The sequence below is a fragment of the Penicillium citrinum genome, assembly GCF_028827155.1.
Source record: "Penicillium citrinum strain IBT 23319 chromosome Unknown utg000003l:1.0-4596430.0:1.0-4598250.0, whole genome shotgun sequence".
Taxonomy (NCBI): Eukaryota; Fungi; Ascomycota; class Eurotiomycetes; order Eurotiales; family Aspergillaceae; genus Penicillium; species Penicillium citrinum.
In genome coordinates, this window is record NW_026622688.1 from 3,044,726 (window position 1) to 3,059,010 (window position 14,285).

At 48.0% G+C, this 14,285-nt stretch overlaps 5 protein-coding genes across 5 annotated transcripts; 3 read left to right on the forward strand and 2 right to left on the reverse strand.

Annotated features, from left to right (window-relative positions):
• Positions 1 to 945: 945 nt before the first annotated feature.
• Positions 946 to 3,596, forward strand: N7469_004360 (M28 family metallopeptidase; the record flags this gene model as incomplete). Its single annotated transcript, XM_056643280.1, has 2 exons — positions 946 to 3,342; positions 3,414 to 3,596. The coding sequence occupies 2 exons, from the start codon at positions 946 to 948 to the stop codon at positions 3,594 to 3,596; spliced, it is 2,580 nt and encodes an 859-aa protein (XP_056502692.1).
• A 971-nt stretch (positions 3,597 to 4,567) lies between these two features.
• Positions 4,568 to 5,538, forward strand: N7469_004361 (acetate uptake transporter family protein; the record flags this gene model as incomplete). Its single annotated transcript, XM_056643281.1, has 3 exons — positions 4,568 to 4,917; positions 4,980 to 5,154; positions 5,212 to 5,538. The coding sequence occupies 3 exons, from the start codon at positions 4,568 to 4,570 to the stop codon at positions 5,536 to 5,538; spliced, it is 852 nt and encodes a 283-aa protein (XP_056502693.1).
• A 138-nt stretch (positions 5,539 to 5,676) lies between these two features.
• On the reverse strand, positions 5,677 to 7,857 carry N7469_004362 (uncharacterized protein; the record flags this gene model as incomplete). The annotated part of the gene is made up of 5 exons (XM_056643282.1): positions 5,677 to 6,063; positions 6,135 to 6,423; positions 6,489 to 6,873; positions 6,924 to 7,630; positions 7,700 to 7,857. The coding sequence occupies 5 exons, from the start codon at positions 7,855 to 7,857 to the stop codon at positions 5,677 to 5,679; spliced, it is 1,926 nt and encodes a 641-aa protein (XP_056502694.1).
• Positions 7,858 to 8,230: 373 nt separating this feature from the next.
• N7469_004363 (Pyruvate decarboxylase) lies at positions 8,231 to 9,952 on the forward strand (the record flags this gene model as incomplete). The annotated part of the gene is made up of 1 exon (XM_056643283.1): positions 8,231 to 9,952. One exon carries the CDS (start codon positions 8,231 to 8,233, stop codon positions 9,950 to 9,952), a length of 1,722 nt encoding a protein of 573 aa, XP_056502695.1.
• Positions 9,953 to 10,402: 450 nt separating this feature from the next.
• On the reverse strand, positions 10,403 to 13,911 carry N7469_004364 (DUF1765 domain-containing protein; the record flags this gene model as incomplete). The annotated part of the gene is made up of 4 exons (XM_056643284.1): positions 10,403 to 11,375; positions 11,428 to 12,183; positions 12,227 to 13,006; positions 13,067 to 13,911. The coding sequence occupies 4 exons, from the start codon at positions 13,909 to 13,911 to the stop codon at positions 10,403 to 10,405; spliced, it is 3,354 nt and encodes a 1,117-aa protein (XP_056502696.1).
• Between the last annotated feature and the right edge of the window lie 374 nt (positions 13,912 to 14,285).

Genomic DNA, 14,285 nt, shown 5'->3' on the forward strand with positions numbered 1-14,285 from the left:
TAATTATGCAGTGCACGGGTGTGGTGGTGCAGGAGATTATTGCTTGTAGATGAAGGGAAGTATAGAATGTTCCGAGTAGTTGATATACTTCTCTACTCTACTCCGTCTGTATGTACGGTGAGGACTATGAAGACTGTTGGATATCTCCACTCTCCATTGATGGGATCAAGGAACTTGACCCGGAATGAGGCATATTACCATCTTATCTCGGCTCATTCCCGTATCCACTGCTGCCACCACCCATTACACTGTATACAAGACTCTATTGAAACAATCCATCACGAGTGGATCATCCGTTGGTCTCCGCGTGGCCTCATTCCGGATATATCGCCGCTACGAGATAGTTGACGGGAGCGTGAGAAGTATGAGACGTGTAGTATATTCTGTACTGTCTGTGTCTGGCCTGGATCTGCTGTATACATATTAGCTTGTCTAGTCTAGCGGTGACTGACAGGATCAATCTGAGTGGACACTCTCATCTTGTCCCCATAATTGGGCAGTCTCGGGGAATGATCGCCCGAAGTACATCTGGATGTGTATGTATATCTCTTCAATCAGGATCCTCTTCTCATCTGTTCTGACGAACACTTTCCCTTTAGAAGTTCCTGGTGAGAATGACTTTGGCAGATGGTGTATCAAATAGGTGGTGGGTGAATGAGGAGGTAAAAAATAGAAGTCTGGGCAAAAAAAAAAACGGAGGATTGGCATTGAAGGAACTCCCGCGACAAGCCTCCCCCCCCCCCCGACTTTCCCTCCACTCTGCAACTACTCAACCATCACTTCTGTCCTCCTTCACTTTTGCCCTTCATCTACCTCATTTTCCCCCCTCCCTTATTCGGGATCATGTTGTTCGCTCTTTTTATTTAAATCATATCATGATCGACCAGCTTCCTTTCGTGTCCTTCGCTTATCACGGCTCCATCGGGGTGCCTAGTACCCTCCGCCATGGGCGACGATAAGTTCGAGTACCAATCTCTCCCTATCCCCTCCTACGAAGAAGCAACCGCCCAACCATCTTCCTCTCAGTCTAATCTCGAGGATGGAAATAATACCGAGCGTCAGGGCCTTTTGGGTCGTCATGACTCCAATTATCACCCACCCACCGTCGAATCCGTTCGGAACAGTCTGGATGATCTCGCCTCCTCCGTCTCGGCCTCGGATCGGGGTTCGCTGGATGAATTGCGCAGAGAACTAGATCAAATGGAAGTGGATGATTCCGCACATGCTTCAAGTGGCTCACGTACCCAGCTTCGCCAGCGCTTCTCAAAACGCCTTTCCAGTCTGACGCGAACCCTCTCCGCAATCCAACGACCCCTGCGACGATACCTCCCGAGTTTGCCAAGATTCCGCCGCCCAACCATCGACCTTAGCAATGCACGAGAACGTTTCCGTGACCAGGGCTGTATCATGGTTCTCCGAATGTTTGCCCTGCTTTTGGTGGTCTCTTTGGTATACGTTTTCTTCATTGGCGATATCTTCAATCTCAACAGCCGTATGGTGATGGGTCAGTCATATAGTGCCTCCTCCGTCGAGAACTTTATTCAAGGTCATATCAACGATACCAATATCATCGAGAACTTGAAACGCATTACCGGCTTTGCTCATATCGCCGGCACCAAGGGGAGTTTCGTTCTCTCCGAATGGATCGAGCAGGAGATGCAAAACGCGGGGTTCGATGAGATCGAACGGGAGGAATTCCAGGTGTATCTCAACTATCCCCGTGAAGATGGCCGCAAGCTAGCAATCATTGATCCGCCTCAACAAGTCTGGGAGGCCACCCTCGAGGAAAATGACTCCGATACTCCGGTATTCCACGGCCACTCCAAGTCCGGCAATGTTACCGGTCCACTAGTATACGCCAACTTTGGCGCCCGCGAAGACTTCCAATTGCTTTCCGACCGCGGAATCTCATTAAATGGCTCAATCGCTCTCGTTCGTTACTATGGAACCGAACCCGATCGTGCGCTGAAAATTAAAGCCGCCGAACTCGCTGGTGCGGCTGGCTGCATCATATACTCTGATCCGTCTCAGGACGGGTTTGTCAACGGCCCAGCCTATCCAAAGGGTCGTTTTATGCCTACTGACGGCGTTCAAAGAGGCGGTGTCAGTTTAATGTCCCACGTTGTTGGCGATGTGCTCACTCCCGGCTACGCATCAACCCCTGGAGAGAAAGAAAGACTGTCTCCGGAAGATAGTCCTGCTTTAGTGAACATTCCCAGCCTTCCCATCTCCTGGCGCGACGCACAGCGATTATTACAATCCCTTGAGGGTCATGGCTCCAAGGTCCCGAAGCAATGGATCGGCGGCGTCCCCAAAATTCAAGGCTGGTGGACGGGGGACAAGGATTCACCGACCGTTCACTTGATGAATCTCCAAGACGAAGAAGAGCGACAGCCTATATACAATGTCCTTGGTACCATTATTGGCCTGGAAGAGCGCGAGAAGAAGATTATTGTCGGCAACCATCGAGACTCGTGGTGCTTGGGGAGTGTTGATCCTGGCAGTGGCACCGCTGTTTTCATGGAACTCATTCGCGTTTTTGGTGAGCTGCTCACCTATGGTTGGCGGCCACTGCGGACCATCGAATTTGTCAGTTGGGATGGAGAGGAGTACAATCTGATTGGCTCGACTGAGCATGTGGAAAAGGAGGTGGAAACCCTTCGCAGCAATGCCTACGCCTATCTCAACGTAGATGTAGGAGTATCAGGTCCCAATTTCCGCGTTGCAGGGTCGCCAGTTTTCGAACACTCAGTGGTGTCCATCTTGAATCGTCTTTCCGACCCCTTTGCCAATAAGACCCTCAAGGATATTTGGGATGAAAAGAAACAGAAAATCGACCCTCTCGGTGCTGGCAGTGATTACGTTGCTTTCCAGGATATTGCTGGCACGTCGAGCATCGACTTTGGATTTGAAGGCGAGCCTTTCCCATATCACAGTTGCTATGAATCGTTCGATTGGATGTCCAAATTTGGCGATCCTGGTTTTGAATATCATAAGCTTCTAGCACAGTTCTGGGGCCTTCTTTTATTGGATCTCTCAGAGAATCCAATGCTACCATTCGACATGGAAGCCTATGCCCGATATATGACTGGCTGGATCAATGACTTGGATGAATTCGTCAAGTCTAAGAAAGCGGACGTCGATACGAAGAAAATGCATGAGGCTGCGAAAGAGCTGGAGTCCAATGCTGCTCAATTCCAAGAATGGACTCGAGTATGGCATGATAGTGTCTGGGGCTCTGGTGGCTATGAAAGCAATGTCATGGCCATCCAACGGGTGAATCACAACATGCGTATGGCCAGTTTTGACACTCATCTTTTGGATCTGGATGAGGGCGGTGGTGTAAGTTTTTTTTCCTTTGAAGATTTTTGTTCTCTTCTCCTCCTTTTACTAAACTAACAACATGTCTGTAGATTCCTAATCGCACTCAATTCCGTCACGTTGTGTTTGGGCCCGAACTCTGGGCTGGCTATGATGCCTCAATCTTCCCTGCCATTCGAGACAGCGTCAATACAGGCAACTGGTCGCTTGCTCAGTATTGGATTGATCGAGTGGCTAATACTCTTCACATCGCCAGTGATAAACTGTTGCACTGATTGTAATCTAACCATCCTCCCTTTCTGCGACCATCTCATTCTTTTCCCTCTTGTGCATACCCCCATCCTGCTATTTCATAGTTTTTTCTATCCACTTCGCACCTCTTTATCCTACTTCGACCATTGTACAGCCTGGCTCGACTGGATTCTCATCTACATCTCCGCGATTGCATATCAGAAAGCTTCCCCTGTTTTCTTTGGTCTGTCATATACCAACGGGGCTACTTCTTTTGTATTACTTCGATAGCGGCGACTCTAGATTTCTGCTTGAATTGAATAAACATCACTCATCGACAAAAAGTCCTCAATCAACTATCCTTCTGATAGCCATTTCAATAACCTCAAGTTAAATATTCGAACCGAATTTCGGCTTGAACTTCGGCAAGCAGTCAACCACCTCCGACAATACCGAGGTGTACCTCCGATCCCCACAAAATTCAAACTTCAAACTTCTGCATTCAACCATCTCCGCCTCTCATCTCTCATCCACTCATCTGGGGTTTCTCCGCATTTCCCCCATACTTTAACCTCCGTCGATCTTGGTTCACGGCCGATCATTTACCTCCTTTTCCCTCTGAATTTTCAGATCTCTCCCCAATAGTTACCCACTAGTTAAACCTCCGGTCGTGCGGAAGTCATTTCTAGCTCTAATAGCTTGGTTTCATGGGTCATATGTTGGATTTGTTGAGACTTTGCTGAGTTTCTCCTAAGATGATGCGCAGTTATTGGCTGTAGGACTGGGTTAGAGGGATATTTTCCAAGGTTGGTTGTTGAATAGGATCGACCTGAAACTGCGGCCAAGTGGAAGTTGGTACTGTTGGAATTCTATATAAGATGGCACAATCCATGTCTTTTTAAGATTATATTAAGCAGGGATTTTAATTCTTGCTCTGATTGATGTTCTATCATTTATAGATATAATACATATTCTCTACTATCTTTTTGTCTTGATCTCTCCTAGAGAACTCGCCATGGCATCCAACAACACAAACTACAACTCAACCAAACCCCTCAATAACATCAATTCCTCCGACTCAAACACAGACGATGTTGAATTTGGCCGTTATGGTCCACTAGCCCACGTCAATACCGCCGAAAGTCGACTTCCAGCCTTCGGCGGCGAATTTCAACCCGGTCTATACAAGTCCCCCAAGAACCGCAAAGTCGCTAATCCCGCGCCATTGGGACTTTGCGGATTTGCCCTGACTACTTTTATTTTGGGATGTGTTCAAATGGATGTTCGTGGTGTAAATAAACCGAATATGATTGTTGGTCCTGCACTTGCGTATGGTGGACTTGTCCAGCTTTTGGCTGGGATGTGGTAAGTTTGACTGCCTTTTTAGTCGATGGGGCTTTATATATGCTTATTTTTGCATAATATAGGGAGATGGCTATTGGGAATACATTTGGTGCAACTGTTCTCTCTTCATATGGGGGGTTTTGGATGTCTCTTGCCATTACTTTCATACCCGGTGGATTTAATATTGAAGGAGCTCTGATGGAAGCTGATGAGGGTTCGCCTATTATGTTTTATAATGCGTTTGCTATATATCTCATGGTGTGTCTACTCCATGACTCTCATTCTGTCGGTTCGGACTGAGCTAATTGTCATCAGGGCTGGTTTATCTTCACCTTCCTGGTCATGTTGTGCACGGTCAAGTCGACCGTCGCCTTCTTCTCTCTTTTCTTCTTTGTCGACATTGCTATTCTTCTCATTGCACTTGGATACTTCTATCCCACTGCAGAGGGTCTTCCCAATTCAAAGCTTCTAGAAGCTGGAGGACTGTTTGCTCTTCTCGGTGCATTTCTAGCTTGGTATAATGCCCTTGCGGGAATTGCTGATAGCAGTAATAGCTTCTTCCTTGTTCCTGTTATTCACTTTCCATGGTCTGAGAAGAAGCGGAGTGAAAGGCGGGCTAGCAAGCAGGAGGACAATGTTTGAAGGGTTTCTCAGTGACGCTTTGAAGGTGCTGGTGTTTATCATGGCAATTTGATCATGGCATGGATCAGATATTACGTATAACTATAATGGAGTTCATTGGTGCAATTGCTCAATCCACGGGGTATCATACTTTCACAACTATATACTAGGCAATGGCGGATCCACTGCGAGCAAGGATGGATGATCTGCCAGACTTTGCCAAAACCCAGCTTCATGGTCCCACAAGTCTTGGCTCAAAAGGGCAGCCCAATCATCATTCCCATCATCATGACCAGGCTCAACTGATGAAGGCGCTGCATCTGAATGAAAAGAGTCTAGAAATCGCTGAATAGTCTGCGTGGCACGAGATAGTAATGCATAGTTTGGATCACCAGACCTCACTATTGTTCCAATCTGGACTTCGGCCACAAAGACACTCAGATCTCGAAGGATCTTCGTTCGTGAAATGTTTTGTGTGGCATGAGAATGTTGTTTCAGCAACGCAAGAAGGATGATTCCAGCTGCTGGAAGTCCATAATACGCAACCTATCCCATAATTAGATAAGAAACGCAAGAGAAAAAGACGTACGCCGCAGTAAACCAGAGAATAGGCTCACCTTCCATATTAATCCAGTGCCGGAATTAGTTAACTGATCACGAAGAAGAATGGCTTCTACCACCAGAGCTAACATTTGTCCCGCAGTCTCGATAATCGGGATATCTGGCTCTGTCATGGTATTCAAAAGTAGAAGGCGAAGCAAAAATAGAACATGTAGGTGGTTTAGTCGTACATGTGCGAGGAAGTCCCTCTCAAACGGATTCCCGGCGCACTGTTTGAGACTAGTCTCAAGTCGAAATTGATCAGGTAATGCTCGCCACTGTTCCTCCGCTTTGCGTTGGATAGCACTTTCAAAGATATAATTAGTATTCCAGTAGCAAGTATTCTTTACCCCAGGTTTGCTGGGACTTACCTAGCCTTTGCAGCACAAGCAGGGTCGTGCTTATCCTGAAGTAACTCCCATATCTCTTCTTTAAGTGAAGCACAAAGCGCTGACCAACGAGAGTCGGCACGATATCCAGCCACAGTATTGGGATCCCATTCATTATTTTTGTAGCTTGATCGCGTATCTAAATCACATGATGGGATCTGGAAGTGGCAGAAGCGCTTGTTCATCCTTGGTGGTCGGCCGAGAAAAATCGCGATATTCTTGTCTGCCGAGTATATTCTAGCAAATGCTGCCTTTCGCAAATCTATGAGAAATGGTGGAATATCGGCCTTGACTTCATTGTTCTCGTGGTAACCAAGTGCAAAAGTTGAAGATATGACATCGCCAAGTTTACGCCACGAATGATAGCCTTATTTGGTTATTCTTTACTCGAATCGACACATGACGGAAGGGACTTACTTTGATCACCGTCAACATATGAATGAACGATGAAATTCTCATATTGCACAATTAATTGCAAATCATTGAGACAATCTAATGAGAGTGAAATCTCCAGAGCAAAATCACTCAACTTAGTTGCTAATCGGCGCAGTGTATAGAGTTGCTCATCGGTTGTGTAAAGGGCCGGGAAGAATGGAATATCAATCGTAGCACGACTGACTGCCGCGAAGAATATTCCAAGGGTCTCCCAGCGCGCATAGTGATCTAAGAATTGGCTTGAAAAGGCTGCAATATCGGTAGAAGCGTTGAATCGTAACGGTCGTGCAGAATTCTGCAATAAGCGTCGCGCATAGACCAAATGCCAACTTTCGTCGTGGGACTCGAATAATTGACTAACACTCTCGGTGCATTGAGCAACAAATGGTTCTGCTAGTGCGAGGTTTGTACCTTTTGCCAGCCAGAACGTTACCAATTCTTTCATCGATGATAAAGAATAAAGGCTGAGTAGATGCTTTAACACATCCGCTCCCTGTAACAGCAAATGACCGTCGCCATCCCATTGGCCATTTGAGTCTTCCTGGCCACCAAAAATACCCCCGGGATTGCTGTCATCAGGAGTGATGTGCTTGAAGATTGCAGCATGACTGGATGGCCCCAGATATCCAGGGTTAGGGTATGGGTTACGCCTAGGGTTAAAAGATGGTGAGGGGTCTGGGGACTTCAAGCTAGATACGAGTCAATATCTCAATTATACCAACTCATTCAATCAATTATATCTCTTTGAAAAGACTCACTTTGGTTTTTCAACTCGCCTACGTTTGAACGGCGCGGTACGATAGATGCATACACCTTGTGTGGCCTTACAGCGCGAGCAGACTGGTTGCTGATGATCGCAAGCTAACTTGGACTTGCGGCAAGACTCACAAGCCGCCAATCGCGAAGCCATCACCATCCAATTGGCTGATTTCTCCCGCAGATGAGGATATTAGCGTATCGGCCTTCGGCTACCGACGGGTGGTCGGCGTTAAAACGGTGGATCGTGGAGGGCCCAAGCTGCTGTGAACTGTGGTAAAGGACACCATCACGTCGCCCAATGGCAGGGTATTCAGTCTGGATTTTGGATTGAACTTAGGACGAGACAAGGCAACATCTGCGAAGAAAAGGTGGGGGGAGAAAGTTGGGAAAGGCGGAAGAGCGGGGCGCGGCCGAGGTATAAAACTATCGCGGACAATCTTCCGCTGCGACATCTCATCTCTTTTACAACTACACCTTATGATTCTCTTCTTTTGGTTTTCATTATCCAACAATAAATTATTATCGTTATCATGTCTTCAGATACAGTCAAATTAGGGGATTACCTCTTCACCCGGCTGCTTCAGTTGGGTGTCACTGACATGTTTGGTGTTCCTGGTGACTACAACCTTCGCCTTCTGGACTACGTTGTCCCCGCCGGTCTACATTGGGTGGGAAATTGTAACGAGCTCAATGCTGCGTATGCAGCCGACGGTTATGCTCGTATTAAGGGGTTGTCAGCTCTCGTCACGACCTTTGGAGTTGGTGAATTATCTGCCGCCAACGGTATCGCGGGTGCCAATGCTGAAAGAGCCCCGGTTGTGCACATTGTTGGTACGCCACCACGACAACTACAAAGCACACGGGCTTTGATGCATCACACATTTGCAGATGGAGAGTACCGTCGGTTTTCTGCCATGGCAGTTCATATCACAGCAGCCCAGATCAACTTGACAGATACAACAACAGCCCCAGAGAGAATCGACTGGATCATCCAACAGGCGCTTATCCATCAGCGGCCTGTATATCTTGAAATCCCGGATGACCTGCCGGATCTTTTCGTCTCATCTGCGAATCTCAAGACCCCTATTCGTGTCCCACTTGTGCCCAGTCCTCCCCATGAACCCAAAGTGATCAGCAGAATCTTGGATCGTTTGTACAGTGCCCAGCGTCCATTCATTCTTGTGGATGGTGAGAGCCGCTCACTCGGAATCCTGGATGAGCTCGATGCCCTCATCCAAAAGACGAGCTGGCCTACATGGACCACTGTCTTTGGAAAGGGCCTCGTGAATGAATCACTACCTAATGTATATGGCTTATATGCCGCATCATTCGGTGACAAACCAGCCCAGGAGTACTTCGAATCAGCAGATCTGATCTTGACATTTGGTCCACACTACAGTGACACAAATAGCTACTTCTGGACAACAGTTCCTAAAGATGCAGTGGCCATTACATTCAGAGATGATACCATCCAAATTGAAAGTGACACCTACCGCGATATCTCCGCTGGTAGTATTTTGGCCCAGGTCCTCCAGTCCTTAGACACCACCCGCATAACTAAAGCTACCGGCCCATCCAAGGTAGAAGTTACAACAAATGACATCAAAGATACCGATATCATCGCACAAAATAACTTCTACCGCCTCGTTAATCCAATCTTCCGTGAAAATGACATTGTTCTCGCAGAAACCGGCACAGCTTCATACGGTGGCCGCTTTTTCAAGCTCCCACCTAATGTCCGATTCTTCAGCGCCGTCACCTGGCTTTCAATTGGATACATGCTTCCCGCTACATTGGGTGCAGCGCTCGCAAAACGGGATCAAAACAAAGCAACTGGTTCCTCGAGTCAGACAGTCCTGGTTATCGGCGATGGTAGTCTCCAGATGACAGCGCAGGAATTAAGTGTCATGATTAAGGAAAATCTCAACATCCTCATCATTATTATAAACAATGAAGGATACACCATTGAGCGTGTCATTCACGGCCGGAAGCAACCATACAACGATGTACCCTTCTGGCGACACACACAAGCACTCAGCTATTTCGGAGCGAACGAGGACCAGATTGCAAGCAGTGTATTTACCGCGCGGACGTGTGGTGAACTTCAAGAGGTGCTGAATAATGAGCGTGTTCATAGTGGAACGGGTCTACGACTGGTCGAGGTTGCAATGGAAAGAGAAGATGTGCAAGGTCCGCTGCTTTATCTTTTGAACAAGCAAATTGCCGAGGAACAGGCCGCGGCATCAAATTAAAATGAGAAAACTCGGTATCTAACTGCGACTACGAGTAGTGAGACATTCTGTCTAGATGATATCTAGAAACAATAGAAAACTATTGAAACCGGTAAATTTCGAAGTGAATTTTTTTTAGAGTTGATTTGATCAGTATCTCCCTATGATTACCACGACAAAGTGTATTTCGCTCCAAAACAACAAGAAAAGAAGAGACAAAAAAAAAAAAAGGAAAATCCAGCCCTGATAAGTGATAGTAGAAAGAAAAGTTCCGAATACGCCGTGCCCTATGCCCCAAACCCGCGATGCACACGGTACGGTGTAATGTAGAAAATAAATAAAAAAGGTCAAAATTAATGCCTTGACTTTTATCCAAGAAGTCAAAAGGCGTCTATATTCGAGTCGTTGAGGAGCCGGTGAGAAGGCTTCCGTTGAGAAGAGTATTGAAAATGAAGAAAGGTGAGAGGCGCCCTATTTCCGGAAGCTGTCTACTCCCAGGGTCGGCGTCTCGACCATGCGATCACTAGGCACGCCTTCATCGCGTCGTCGTGCGAAAAAGCTGTCACATTCGGAAACAATGTGCGCCCACTCCGCCAGCGCGCGGCCAACATATTTGCTGGGCACAAGATGGTCATAAATAGGTTGAGGAGGTAGCTGAGGGAGTGGTGAGTTTTTGGTGGTTGGTGTTCGAACCTGAGTATCAGATTCAGGAATCTCGGATTGGGCCTCTGAAGTGGGTTTTGTGGGGTCTTTAGGCTCCTCAGAGCTATCGACATCGTCATTGTTCTTCTGCGTAGAGGTAGTCTCCGAGTCCACATCACACTCTGAAGTTGATCGTCGATGTTGTACGTGTAGTTGCGACGCCACGGGGAGACATGGTGTAAAAAGACGCTTGTTTTTTGTGGGCCATTGCGGTCGATCCATCCATTCCAATGAGAATTTGAAGAAATACGGTTGATGCGGAGTCTTGGGTCGAACAAGCTCGTCCGTGCTGTTGTTCGGTGTTGCCTCATGCCGATCCATACATCTGCTCTCTGTCGTCATGGTTGGCTCGGGGCCTCCACTATCAGACTCGTCTGAGCTGCTGTTGCCTCCACCATCATTGGATCTGTTGCTTGAAGAGCTACTAAACATGCTTCGAAACAAGCCCCATCTCCGCTTAGAAGGTGCGCCATCTGAACCACCTGAATCCGAGGAGCCGGATCTCCGATGTGATGTAACCTTTTCCGGTGGAACAGGTGGAACGACACGGTCGAAAGAGACAAAAAGATTTACTGGAGACAGCTGATTGTCACATCGGATGATTATTATCCGACGTCCTGGAGCCGGAGTGCAAGGAGCAGATGATAAAGGAGCCACGAGCCCTTCTTCTGCTTTGCTCTGGAATCCGATATAATACTCCCATACTTGCATTAATCGATCAGAAAGTGTTTCATAAATGGCACTAAGGCAAGGTTAATTGGAAGTAGACACTTCGGGTAGCATATCACACTCACGTATCAATTGCTGATGGGTTTCCATTGAACCGGCCCATTCTCCAGCATAAAAGCCGGTGGTAATAAGCTCGCACCATTGGACTCCAGTGATTGAAATATTGGAAGAAGACAGGCTCATGGAGAAGGAAGTCCAAGCAAAGGCTTGCTTTTCTCTCGTCTGTCATGGTCCAGGTTCCCCAAATGCAGTAGATGAAAGAAAATACCCGCACCTCGGTGAGAGAATTATGGCTCTGCATCATTTGACGGCACACCACCTGCCAAAAGCTCCAGTCAAAAAGCTCTCTCTCGATCGATTGGGCATATCTTGTTATTATTGGGATAATCTCTTCAACAAAGTCACATAACAGAAAGCACGCATTGTGGTCAAACAAAGATATCTTCTGGGCTGCAAGCTTGAGAAGTCCGCAAAATGTTTCTGCGTAAAGTAAACGAGCTCTATTTGGCTCTGCCGAAGATTCAGATAGAAAATCCCTGAGGAGAATTATAAGGCGGTTTTCTGCCATGGAACGGTGACCGTTTCTGCCAGCCCCGAGGGTGTGTGATGAAACCGAAGCATCTGGCGACTCAATGAAATCGTCAAAAGTAATTGCCGCCGCTGCAGTATTACTCTCGGGTTGGTGAGCTGATTGCTTGTAGATCGTGTCCTCGATGACAACAAGCAGTTGTGCCTGTACCAAGAGTAAGCCCGGAGCCAAAAGCCGCTTGGCTTTCTCGGTCTCAGGGGGGGCAATATTCCGCATAAAGAATATGTATATACTTGATGAAAACGAAGAAGAGATCCGTATCTCGTCCACACCACCGAGCAATCCATGGGCCATGCCAGGGGATACTGGTGGTATTCAAAGGGGCCTCGGGCTTTCGACGGAGATAGCGCAGCAAAGGTGCGTGCGAATGAAATGCCAGAGGTCGAAGAGCCATCGGAAAGCTCGATGCGAGCTCTTGGGTGTACACACGCAAGTTTCCTGTTCGGGATTCGGCCGAGTCTGCAAAGATGCGACGGAAGATGTTCGGTGACGTGTTCCACAAACGGACCAGGATATCTGCAACGCCCGGGCAGAAAAAGAAGGCATAGGCGCATACTTTTCCACAAAATGCCACCAGGCTGGCTGGAGCATGTCTCATGGACATGCGTTCCGCCACGAATGCCATTTGAGACAGCAAATTTTGAACAAATATATTTCGAATGTTATGATGGATTGATTCGACTAAGAAGTCAGATCCAGAAGAACCAGATCCTTCAGATGTTTCAGATACGGAGGTTGACGCGTATTTTAATGAATCCGCGGGTCCACCGTTTTGCTGCGCTGTAGGAAACGGAATACGCCATTCTGGCCGAGTCATAATGCCCACGACCGCCTCAAGGAAGACTGGTCTGTCGGTTCCCGATATCGATTGGTTATGCTTGCCATTGAGCATCTCAAGCAGCCCGACCCACCATTTATTGAGGATGTTCACTCGACGATCCAAATCCTCAGGCCGAAGGTTCTTGCATGATGCATGAAGATGATGACGACCGAGAAAAGGAAGAAGCGATGTGCGAATGACATTGGCTTTCAGCGAGCTCGATTTTGATTGAAACCTGGTCTCAAATTAGCCATGGGAATCACAAAACAAGCAGTCTGGTCTGTTGTGAGCTTACTTTTGATAATCGGCCTCGAGACCACGAAAAATGCCCCAGAGCTCATCCTTCCTTCGCGATTGATCCGCCGTATGGCTCACAAATGCTGCGGCGTTCGCCGCGGCTCCCTTTGGCATTGGTGGTAGAACCGGGGTTGATACAGACAGAGAGGCAGTAAACTTTTCAAATGATGAACGGTGCCGTAACGAGTTTCCAGAGGGGCTGCTAGGCGAACCTGGCGTCTCTTCATTAGCTCCTTTGGCCACTACAGCCACCATAGGCCGCCGTGGTCGTTTGTAAAGAATTGTTCGTTTGCGCGCAGGCATTCCTTGGTCTGAGTCGGTCCCATCTATTTGCCGGGCCCCGGATCTTGTTGGGGATTGTTCCTCTGCTCTCTGCTTTGTTCTTTTAGCCGAAGGAGAGGGTGATCGAGACGACGACCCCCATGGCTTGCGTGCGAGGCTCACTATCCGCCCTGACATGGTGCGGCCTTTCGATGGACGAGCTGCGGGTTCAGGTGCTTTGGTCTCCGGTACCTTAGCCGTAGTATCTTGCGCATCTACATCTTTCAGGTCCTCCGACGAGGACAGAGTGAAATGAGAGACCGAGAGGGGAGGTTTATTCTTCGAGCGTAAGGAGGTCCGGCGTAAAATGTCCTTCCCAGCCGCCACGCTCTCCTTGGTTGGCGATTCTGTAAGAGCCGGGACAGCGTAATCGGAGAAGGTTCGTCTTAGAGGTGGTTGGGCATTTTCGGGAGTCGATTGACTGGGAAGGTCTGTATAGCTGGCGGCACGCGAGAGCAAGGAGTCTTCGTCATCATTCGTATAGCTGGCAATTGTTGGCGTCTCGGGGGAAGGCGAAGACATTGTCTTAAGAAGGGGAAGCGGTCAGAGAAAACAGCTGTCGAGGAGCAACCATTTCCTCCAGGAAGCACCGCAAACTTGTGAGAGATCGTAGTTATCGAAGAAGGCCAGCTTCTTCATGCACACCGAAGCGAATCTCGTCGGGGATGATCCTCAGACGCGCTGCATTTGAAGGTGGATACGAAGGCGCACGGCAAGCGTCCGAACCAGTGTTCCTAGTCCGAGAGATCTCTTACTAGGAACTCTTTTTTCTTCTGACAAGTCACACGGAGCGGTAAATTTTGTTGATAGGAACTCTCATCCAGCGGAGAGTCGGTCTGAGTAGAGGAGTAGATAGATCGACCGTTTCCGCCAGCTGCGCGAAGTTCAAGGGCAGC